The 12,308-nt window shown below is 33.9% G+C and overlaps 1 protein-coding gene across 3 annotated transcripts in view; it reads right to left on the bottom strand.

Annotated features, from left to right (window-relative positions):
• HOMER1 (homer scaffold protein 1) overlaps positions 1 to 12,308 on the bottom strand; it is a 141,558-nt gene that overhangs the window by 58,167 nt on the left and 71,083 nt on the right. For 2 of the 3 annotated variants that reach the window (XM_055297677.2, XM_055297678.2), the window contains exon 5: positions 6,803 to 6,942. The exons of the other annotated variant lie outside the window; for it this stretch is intronic. In XM_055297677.2, coding sequence (XP_055153652.1) covers positions 6,803 to 6,942 — 140 coding nt within the window. The remainder of the gene's footprint in view (positions 1 to 6,802; positions 6,943 to 12,308) is intronic. 3 annotated transcript variants of the gene reach the window in all.

Consider the following 12,308-nt stretch of genomic DNA (forward strand, 5'->3'; position numbering starts at 1 on the left):
CCACATGAAGTATGAATCTTATGTATTATCCCCATGAAGCAAGAACTGGGTCGAATCTTTACAGAGATTCCTTTTAAAGATGTAGACTAGAAACTATGGGTTACCTAGTCTCCAACCTCTTTTGGCTTCATTTTAAACAGCTTTAATATGTTTAGGTGAACCCTGCACACTCCATTTTACCAAAGGCCTTACCACTATTTACTGTCACATATATCACAAATGTCATGCATTTTGTGGTTTGCCTGGCCTCTGCCTAGGTTTACACCTTGATCTTGGCCCTAACTATTTTGGTAAGAGGAAAGATGGCCAAATCCAAAGGAAAAAAACATTCTTCCCTACGTCCTACAGCACAACTGTCCATATCACCTACCTCCCTTCCAATGAAATCCCCACTGCAGCAGGCTAAGAACAGAAATGGAGGGGAAAAAGGAATTTTTTAAAGCCCTCCACAAGAAAGAGATCATAATTAATCTAGGATCAATCTGTTCCATGGCAAATGACCACACCTGTAATTCCAGCTAGTCTTCTTGAAAAGAGAAACTGATAATCACTAGGAATGGATTGATGAACATTCTTTCCCATTAATTATAACAGTAAGGCACAGGTGAAGAGGAAGCGTCTAATCGCCATTGGGGGTGGGTTAGTAATGTCTTTATCTCACATGAAGAATAGTTTTTTTCTTGTGAATAATCTGTATCAAGTGACAGTGCTTGACAAAATGGTTTAGCAAATTTTAACATTTTCCTCAAAATCTTTAGAGAATGAAGTTAGTTCTTAAAAAAAATCAAGACATGAAAATGTAAATGTATCTATTCAGAAAGCTAAAAAACACTCTTAGTCACTAAATTATATTTCTTATTTCATCTTATTTTAAAATATATAAATTGCTTCTGTTTCCAGAGAATGCAGAACAATGTACATGACCAAATTACTACTGTACTTCTTATGAAATACTATTGTTCACAATTATAGTAAAAAAATTCTGACATCTCTAAATTGTTGAGTTATGATCTCTCACAAATGTTCCTTGCCTTCAAATTAATCTAGAAAAACTTAATCTAGTTTTTGAGGTTTGATGGTGGAGGAATAATGATATTTAAGTCAATTATTAAGGAGAATCCTACAACTTAAATTTTTCACCTACTATTATATCAATGATAAAGTCACTTCTTGTGAAATCAAGTCCCAGCTTTACATACAGTCCACAGTCTTATCCAAACAAAAGTTATCCACAGAAATTACTTTTATTTTAGTTTTTTACTATAATCTAAGATTTGCTTACTACCCATTAAAAAGGGAAACATGTCACAGTTTGGAGAATATAGTACCTGAGAACTCTTAACAGCCATTCACTTTTTTCTTGTTTTTATCATCTTAAAAGTACAGTAAATCCAAACTATATTTAAGATCAGGGACGGGCATGGTGGCTCAAGCCTGTAATCTCCTTTGGGAGGCCGAGGCAGGTAGATAATTTGAGGTCAGGAGTTCGAGACCAGCCTGGCTTACATGGTGAAACCCCGTCTCTACTAAAAATACAAAAATTAGCCAGTCTTGGTGGTGTATGCCTGTAATCCCAGCTACTTGGGAGGCTGAGACAGGAGAATGGCTTGAACCCAGGAGGTGGAGGTCGCAGTGAGCCGAGATCGCACCACTGCACTCCAGCCTGGGCAACAGAGTGAGACTCCATCTCAAGAAAAAAAAAAAAAAAAAAAAAGATTAAGCACTTCCTTTTGTATTTTAGTTTGCATTTACTCTGTTAAATATAAAAATTTTTTACTTATTTTGGTGTTTTTGTATTTAACTAGCATTTAGTTAAAATGCTATGTAAAATTTTCAGTGAAATTTAGTTTTTGAAATTGCACAAAAATTCCTAGTCATAGTTTTAAAGTAGGGTGTTTCTAAAACTCTGATGATAAATACACACGGAGTAAACCCATACAGATGTCATACATTGTGATAAAACTGTAGTTATACTGATATAAAGCAAGACTAATATGCTAAAAAGCAATATTTCTGCATACATCCTTTAATGATTATCTGTTGGAAACACATAATGTGGCAGAAAACAATCTCTTTAACAGAATAGAAGGTACATGCAATATCCACAAAAATACATGAATTCTAGAAGCACCATGAGAACATATTATCTAAACATTAGAAGAATAAATATAACCTGTGTTTAAAAGAGCCCATTTTCTATCAAGGTAATCAAACTGTTATTAAAATTTATCAGTACAAAAATAGCTTCACAAACTGCTAATGTATATGTCTTTTCTGAACTCTTGAAAATATGACAACAATTATTTATCAATATTGTATCATATTTGAGGATCAAAAAATTGTAATGAACACAATGAAAACTTTTAGTTTTCAGTATTACATTGTGACAGCACTGGAATACTATAAAATCAACTATTTCCAAGATAATTTTCAGTGGCTTTAAATCTTTTTTTAAAAGTCTATTATTATTTATTTTTTTAAAAAAAAGTAAATTCTAGAATTCCAGACAGCTGATGCTATGAAGCAAACAAGAATTCCCTGGAAAGAGAACAAAGCCTTCCCTCTTACGTGTATATACCAGCCTATTAGTATACAGCTACTTTACTTGATATATAGCTGATCTAAGATTGGTTTCAAAGGATGTTCAAGTGTATACCTGCTCAACCTCAAAAGACATTATCATTTAGGTTAAAAAAATGTTTTTAGAAAGGAATAGCAATTTAGATAAAATTTAATAACATTTCCCCCCAAAAAATCAGTAAACATTTCATCCTCATGATCTCCCTTTTTCACACATCTCTAAACTTTAAAAATAAATACACTAAAACAGAATTAATTCACTGAAGCTTATTCAATAAGAATGTTTTTGCATAGTTTATGACAAGGATATAATACAGTACTATAGCACTTGACTAAGGAGTATTGAGCAGCTCATACATTTAAAATTTAGTTCAGCTGTATAGCTAAAAATCAAAGAAAGTAGTAAATGATTCAAGGTAATCTATAATGCCACTGAATCAGGTATGATATAAAAAGTTGTAATAGCTTAGTAAATACGTTTTTCAAAAGTTCAAAAGTAATTTTAGAAAAGTATTTGTGAATTTGCTTTAAGAATAACACAGTGGAGGAGGAGTAGATAAGGGCAGAGATGAAACAAGACTGGCCATTTTTTCATAACTGTTGAAGGCAGGTGACATGTTTATAGGAGTTCATTATAGTATTTTCTCTCTGATGTATGCTTGAAAATTTTTATAATAAAAAGTTATAAATATTAAAAATGTTTTAAATCTTGCTTATTTCTCTAAAGCTAAGTAACTTTTTAAGAAAGACTTAAAGAACAAACTAACCACATTACTAAAACTCTCAGTGCTAAATGAAAAGCAGGACCTTCTTTTGACATGTTAATTAACAAATTCATGAGGTTTAGTCATAAAATTTGAATTTTAAGAAAGGAACAAATGGCTTGCTAAGTAGCTATTACTACAGTCAACTCTTAATTAATTTGACTGACTAGATCACTGTTCCCTATAACCTCCCCACCTTTTTTTTAGCACATAGATATTCTAGTGATTTTGCTCCTTATTTAGCCGTAAAATGGAATCAACTAAAACAGAAATACTAGCAAAAAATTTTTTTGCTATTCATTCTTTTCTGCTAAAATACATATTGGAGAAGGAAGACAATATAGTCTAAGCATTAAAAACTTAAGATTTTATAGCACTTTGGGAGGCCGAGGCGGGTGGATCATGACGTCAGGAGATTGAGACCATCCTGGCTAACAGGGTAAAACCCCGTCTCTACTAAAAATACAAAAAATTAGCTGGGTGTGGTGGCAGGCGCCTGGAGTCCCACCTACTCGGGAGGCTGAGGCAGGAGAATGGCATGACCCTGGGAGGCAGAGCTTGCAGTGAGCCAAGATTGAGCCACTGCACTCCAGCCTGGGCGACAGAGTGAGACTCTGTCTCTAAATAAATAAATAAGATTTTAATTGTGTTCCTTTGTCATGGGAAAAACTAATAGTGTACCCAGTTTAAAAACTTGTGAGTTTTAGATTTCAATAAAATTTATTTCAATATTCTGTTTCTAATCATGAAACATGGATCGTATTTCCATACAGGTCTCCTAGGATAGAACAGTTACTAACTTCCTGACACAACAATGTGCTTGTGTTGGGTATTTGCGTAATGTACTGTAACTGACAGTGCATACCAGAATCAAAGAGCTGAGTTGTAGACTCACAGTTGTTACTAATGAACTATGTGACTTATGCAACTCACCTAACCTCTGGGATTTAGTCTTCCACATGCCAAAGGCACACACTTTCAAACTTTGACATTTTACAATATAATCAGCACACACACACATATGTACACTACTGAAACAGCTTCTACTCTCAATATGAGTTTTACTCTAATGTTTTCTCTTTGGTTTCATTATATTTCATTTTTCAGAAAGCCACAAATGGCCTATTAAATTGATATCAAACTACCACAGTTTGGAAAATCATGGATTATATCATCTTTGAGGTTTCTTCTAGCTCTGATATTCTGGGATTCTAGCATTAACTTAAAATACTCAATGTTCTATACCTCAGGTGGAAATCTTGTTTTCAGTCAAGTAACTAGCTGAATACTGATTAATACTGATTAATGTAAAATCAAAACAAGTTCAGAGAATGTCTTAAAAAGTCCTGTGAAGTATTTTTCAATAAGAACTACAAGATTATGTAATATCTTTCACATAATTAAAAACTTAAATTGACCTGTTAAATTTTATATTCAGAACTCTGTCAAGTACCTCCATGACTCATGTATAAATTCCAGTAGTCAAAGCAGCTATGTACTTCAAGTCAAAGTAACTCTTATTAGACTCTTGAGAACAGAGAAAAATCGTTGAGAAGACCAATTCCAGGTAGTAACTCCAAATACTAAGGATTAACAAAATTGTAGACATTTAGAAAATTTTAGGTACATAAACTAAAAATAGCTTTTACAAATGTTAAATACAAAATTTCTTATTTCTAAATGCTACAGTATTCAACAAAGATGGCTCAATTTAAGTGTTAGCCAAAGAAATCAAGTATATAATTATGCTCAGTGAAGTTTTAAGTCTGTTTATTAAATGGATATGTTAAATATAATTTAATAGGAAGAAAATTTTTCCTTTCTTCAACATAGTAAAATATTTTTTAAAATTGCATACTAATGTGATTATTTAATTGTAACTGCATATTTTAAAAGACTATGTAATGTAAACTATTATTCAGATAGAAAGAACTAAAATTTTTCATGTGTTCAGTCATCTTTATCACTATAAACAGAAAATATCGTTATACCACAATAAAACAATAAATCTATAACTCCACAATGTATCTACTGTTTTATGTAAAATTATTAGCACTGTTAGCAACAAATTAGAATAGCCTCACAGTCAGCTTTCCTCTGTTCATTCCTAAACAAACCTTTTTTGTTTTTTATAGACAAGGTCTTACTCTGTCACTCAGGCTGCAACACAGTGGCACAATCATAGCTCACTGCAGCCTTGGATTCCCAGGCTCAAGTGATCCTCCTGCCTCAGCCTCCCAAGTAGCTAAGACTACAGGTGTGTGCACCAACATGCCTGGCCTAAGTTTTTACATTTTTTTAGAGACAGGGGTCTCACTATGTTGCCCAGGCTGATCTTGAACTCCTGTCCTCAAGTGATCCTCCTACCTCAGCTTCCCAAAGTGCTGGGATTACAGGCATGTGCCACTGCACCTGGCCATTCCTTAAAAAACCTTAACTAATCTTTTCTTCTTCCTCAGCCTGACAATGAGGTCTCTCCATGTTAGCCTCTACTATATTTAATCCTATGCCCTTAATATTCAACAAATTTCAATCGAAATAAAAATTCTCATGAGAAAAAGGGTTGAAGAGTATCTCACTTCACTTCAATTTTGCTTAATATGCCAAAGGATTTTTTTTAAAATTGGTCCCCAAAAGAAATGTTCAATGAAGGAAAATTGTTTTCCTAATTTTAACTAAAGCTAACCTAGTGAAAAGTTTCCAAAGAAGGATAAAAAATTAACTTTAAAACATGTGACTGATAGGTACTTGTTTTACATTTGCAAGACTGCAATTGCACAGACCTCCTTACATCCTAAATATACCAAGTATGGTCAATAATTAATGTAACTGGTTTGGAACACATTTAGGATAAAGAGTATGTTTTCAGAGAAACAGATTCTTTTAAAATTCAAAAGGAAGTGAAGACTTATCTCCTGTTAGTTGGTGTGCAAAGACAAATCTGCCATTAACATTAACAAACCCATGCTAAAAGTTATCCCACTGTTTCCTTCTGTGAAATCATGTGGTGAGATCACCTCAAAGACTATGATAAAGCTTAATTTCAGAGTGGAAAGCCTACTTAAAAAAAATTCCAACTTATAACCTTCAAGAACATACACAAAAATAGAAACCAGGTTAATAAAGGAGGCCTTTTAGAGGCTATGTTAAAAGACAGGTAGAAGCAACTTACAACATTTTATTTCACTGAAAAACAATTTGTACTGTAATTAGCCTAGTGCTCCTTTTTCTACATAAAGGAAATGTTCACTGCAGTCCATCTATGCAACTATAAACTATAAATTAATAAAAAGTTTGTCTACTTCATTTCTGAGGTTAATAGAAGCAGTAAAAAAAAAAAAAAAGTCAACGTCAACCTAGAATTTTGACTCAAAGCTTGTAACTACAAGGGTTCCTGAAACCAAACATTTCCATATTTACACATTTACTTAATCATAATTGCTGAATTGAATCTGTACCTATGTGAAAATGGCAATGCATTCTGAGTTGGTTCAGCCCTCGGCTCTGAGTTCTGTGTCACATCAGGTGTTCTTTCATCATCTGTCCCGTTGATACTTTCTGGTGTTAAAGGAGACTGAAGATCCCCACCTGCGGATTCCTTTAAAAAAAGGGGTGGGGGATAAAAAATAGTTACACTTTTGTTAAAGTACATAATATCATCTTGAGGTTAAAACTGCCTTTGATGTATGCTTACTGATGAACCAAATTTCAACTGAAATTTGAGTCAAAGAAAAAAATAAAACATGGAAATTTTTATTTTTTATTCATGGCAAGCTATGAGAAAAAGTTTTTTGAAGCTGGGCTACTCACAAGAAAACTCTCTGAAACATACAATTTAGAAATGGAAATATAACACAATTTAGAAACAGTTTCGAATAACTGAAAAATGTTTGGTTTATTTAACTAATTGGTCAGAATAAAAGATATTCAAAGAATTACTATACTTCAGAAGAAAAGATGCACAAAAATGCAAGAAGATGTGATTTCAGTGGAAGAAGTAGATAATGGAAGGAGTACAGGAGAAAAAGTGGATGAGGAGAGGGGGAGGGCAAAGGGGTGAATGAAATTTGCAACACGTTTTATCTGCCCTACTTTTCAATCCCTATAGAGCTACTTAGAAAAGCAAGAAGAAATGCCTCTATAACCTATTATCTATAATGATGTTAGTGCATTTCAACTTATCTTGTCTGGTACTCATAATGGAATTACTTTTCTTCACAAAATTTCCTGTCTTATTTCTACTTTTCATTAAGATTTGCCTTTCAAAGTAAATTTATTTAAATAACATTAAAATTTATGTCATTTTAAATAAATTGAATTTAAAATGAAGCTCAAGCTGACACTTATGTCTGCCACCATCAGATTATCCAAATTTGATATTGGAAATCAGAATGAGGAGTCATTTGATAGACCTATTAACCAGGGGAGGTGCTAAAACCAGACTGTTAAAGAGCAGCTTGGTGGACCTCTTATGATCCCTGGGCAATAAAATGTCACAACCAAAATATCTGTCTATATTTGGGGGAAAAAAGTAAGTGTCCAACAGGGGAGTGGTTAGGAATGATCATAATTTGTCAACTTAAAAAAATACAAGATTTCCTCTAATAAAAACAAGACAAATATGAGCAATGTAGCATATAATTTTTAAAAATCAGAATGTAAAACAGTAACTGGGTTATGATATTTATATCCTTCACATTTAGAATGTTACACATGAAGTGCTAGAAAAAAATATGTAAATATTAACATGGTGAGACTTTTGTTTTTGGGACTTCTAGTTTTATACTGCTGTATGAATTTTATTTCACATTTAAGTATTTTAACTAATGGTTCCATAATGCTATAAACTATACAAGCTGTTAAAGATCAAAAGGATACTTTCTTAATTCCACATTATCACTTAACCGTTTTTCAATTTTCAGTAAAACTTCTAATTTTGACCTTTAATTTCATTTTTATTAAATATTTCTCCTAAATCAGCTGTTTCCTTTAGCTGACAGTCAATGCACGAATAAAATCTACAGTATAATGTGACAATATAAAAATGTTTTACAACAAAGTCAAATCCTATTAAGTGAATAATGGGAATAGCAATCACAAAGTGACTATTTCTAGGTTAGTTACAGACCATATTAATTAGTCAGAAAAAATTTAACCAGCCAGTAAGATACCATAAAATAATCATCTCTGGTATTAACAAATCAGGCTTATTTCTCTCCAAGACAGGCCAAGCCAAACTAAAATAATGAAAGGTTGAATGTGCAACCTGCTAAACAGTTAAATTGGTGAAGATTCAATTCAGTAGAAATGATAACAGAAACAAATTACCAGCCGGGACGCGGTGGCTCACGCCTGTAATCCTTGGGAGGCCAAGGCAGGCGGATCACCTGAGGTCAGGAGTTCAATACCAGCCTGGCTGACATGATGAAACCCAATCTCTACAAAAATACAAACAAAATTAGCTGGGCATGATGGCAGGTGCCTGTAGTCCCAGCTATTCGGGAGGCTGAGGTGGGAGAATCGCTTGAACCTGGAAGGTGGAGGTTGCAGCAAGCCGAGATCGCTGCACTCCAGCCTGGGCAACAGAGTGAGACTCTATCCTCAAAATAAAAAATAAAAATAAAAATAAATTACCTTATTAAACTTAAAGGGCATAACCAGGGTTAGCAATTAAGGATTAACTCAGGGATTTGCTGGAACTGGTTGACAAGAGTGTGCAAAAGTACATTAGGATCAAAATGTACTTTTGAGAGGAAGTACCTTTTGAGAGAGAGGAAGAGCAGTAGCAGTTTGACTCATGGTTATTACCATCTTCTGGGATAAATGCTCCTGTCACTTTGAGGGTAATATAAGAGGGAGTAGGGTTTGAGGCATGGAAGTTGGGGAGGCTACAAATGTTAACGCTACTAAAGTAGAAAGACTGTTCCCAGGGGCAAGTTAAGAAGGGGAGAAAGAAAGGGATAGAGGTTGTAGCAATTCCAACATCTCAAAGCAGCAAGTTTTTCTTCAGAAAACTTGAATATTAGCTATATTTAAGTAAAGGCATAGTTATCCTAGGTCATTGTACCTAAAATGAAAAACAAAAAGCCCACCCAAAGCATGGTATTTTATTTTTTAATTTTTATTCTGAACCAATCGAGAACTTGGGTTTTTTTAAAGTCAGTTTTAAAAATATAAAATTAGTATTTACTGATGAGAAACAACAAAAAATCCCAACAGTAAATGAGGGCACAAAAGGAAAATGAAACCCTCTTTCCCTCCAACTACCGCAGAGGTAGCCAAAAGTATTCTGTAAAACCTTCCAGAAATTTTGCATATGCTAAAAATAGTACTTGAAACATGTTTTTTATTTAACATATTCTAAGCATCTATTCCTTTTTTAATCTAAATTGTATGTAATTTCCTAAACATCCTACTTCAGTTATTCTTTTTTGGTGTGTGTGTGTGTGTGTGTGTGTGTGTGTGTGTATACCCAAAGCTGATGAGAAAAATGAAAAAAAAGCAAAAAATAAAATGAAATAAAAACAGATCAAATAATCTTTTCTATTGACTTTATATCCTTGCTTTGAGAAAATAAAACCACTTACATCTCATTTTGTTTCTGAGAAACTCTCCCTATAACTCCCACCAAAACAAATAATCTACAGTAAGAAAAAGGACAGTAACACTGAAGAAAAAATTTATTTTTGGAAGAACAAATCTGAGAGAATATCAAGGAAATCAAAACTAACAGATGCAACCTATTATAAAAAAGGCACCCGAGCACAGATGTGAGATTCAGGAAATGCTTCTTAAGAATTCTCTCTTCCTACCCATTTGTGAAGTGGGTAACTTAAGCGAAAATTAAAATAAAACCCACAACTGAAATTTTGGCTATGAAAGCCAAAAAATGAGAAATATTCTAGAACACATGGAAACAAATTGACCTTGACCTTCACTCTAGGACAAGCCTTTAGGGTGGTATCAACGACCTACTGTGTATTGGAAGGGTGGGCTAGGGAGGTACGCAGCAGCACTGCCATGACCCACTATACCAAATACCACTACTACCTTCCACTTCCTGCCAATAAAACCTGAAATTAAATTCCCATTACAGTTTCAACCTTGTTGGCTTAAGGAAAACAGGGCCCTCTCTTTATCATTTAACAAACATTCACGGAAGACTCAGTCCATTCCAGTGTTTTATACTTAAACAAAGATGAGAACACCACTGTTTTCTGAGCAGAGGGCCTGACAGAAAAACTGGGGAGGAGCTAATAGTCTTGAGATCCCATGGCAGTGAGAATGGAAAGAAAGAAGACAGCAAAAGGATACATAAAGGAAGATGAGGCTGAGCTCTCAAACAAGATCCTCATATCCTCAGTCATACATTTTTCCTATAGTTGGTCACCATCCAGAGCCACCATTTCTGAAATCCATTTTGTGACAACCACAGAAGTTCTTATAATCTGACTTTCTGGATTAATTTATGCTCTTCCTTTGCTATGTAAAGTGTATTGGCTGATTGATGCTTAGGGTTAGTGGGTTAATTGTTACTCTGCTTGAATATTTTGCAACCACCAGCTGCATCAAATGCTTACCAAGAGTCAGCTGTATGTGTCCCAAACCTGTTTATGCCAATTCTATTTATATAATTATAAAACTGAATTAAGTACTATGTAAACTACTGATTTTGAATGCAAAACTAGAGTGGTTATTTTAATGAAAGCCAGGCTAAATACTTTGAAATGACTACAATGTAAACAGTTAAAAAATTAAAACTCACAACTGAATTAGGCATATATAATATTCTACAATATAATATAATATCTAACATAGGAATAGCTTCAGCATCTCCTAGAAACTTGTTAGAAATGCAAATCCTTGGGTCCCATCTTAGACCTACTAAATCAGAAAGTCTGGGAGTGGAGCTCACCAATCTGAGTTTTAGCAAGTCTTTCAGGGAATTCTGATGCAGAATTCTGACGCATAGTATTTTTCAAATACACATTGTATAAATATACAATTAAGGCATCTGAATTTTTAAAGATAACTGCTAGTGCCAGACACTATGTTAAGGCCTTAAATCATCATTCTCCCCATTACAACCACATCAGTTGTTAACATTTATTAGGCATTTACTACTATATGCTAAGTACTTTCTAATCCTCATTTAATTCTCACAATATTTCTATTAAGGACATATTGTTCTCATTCTCATTTTATAGAGGAAGAAAAACAGAGACTTGCCTAAGCTCAGAAAACTATTAAGGGTTGGAGCCCAGTTTCAAATTCAGATTCTAGAACTCCCATTATTAACCATGACCTGACACTGTGTTATTACCATACTTATTGATGATGATCAATGATTCTATAAGTAATGTAATACTCAAGTTATAAATGTATAAACACACTTGTGTTAAACAACCAAGTGTATTACATGGCAACAGAAAAGTAATTTATATCTAGGTTTGTCTGACTCAAACTTTTAACCAGTCTCTTACACCTCCCTCAAATAAAAACAAAAGCCATGACCAACCAAGTTTCTACTACTATCGATTTTCGTGTTTAACCTATTATCAATTATCCCATTTAACCGTTCTTTTGCTAAATTCCAGAGTTATGTTACATTCTTCAGGCAGCATTAATTCAGCAGATTGGGTTAAACCACTGAGAACCAAGTAGGGTAGGCATGGCCAATGGTCATACAATTCAAACTAAAACAGACACATTAGATATTGTCACCCAGGCTGCAGTGAAGTGACGTGATTGTAGCTCACTGCAGCCTCAAACCCCTGGGCTCAAGCAGTCCTCCCACCTTAGCCTCCTGAGTAGCTGGGACTATAGCTGCATACCACGCCTGGCTGATAAATGCTGATTAAAAAACAATTCTCTCTGGCTTCTGTATATTAAATTGACAATTAGGCTTCAAATGTTTTGATAAGATAAAGGTCCATATATTTTGGCTCTCAAATAGTGATGAAC

This window comes from Symphalangus syndactylus, chromosome 11 (assembly GCF_028878055.3).
Source record: "Symphalangus syndactylus isolate Jambi chromosome 11, NHGRI_mSymSyn1-v2.1_pri, whole genome shotgun sequence".
NCBI lineage: Eukaryota > Metazoa > Chordata > Mammalia > Primates > Hylobatidae > Symphalangus > Symphalangus syndactylus.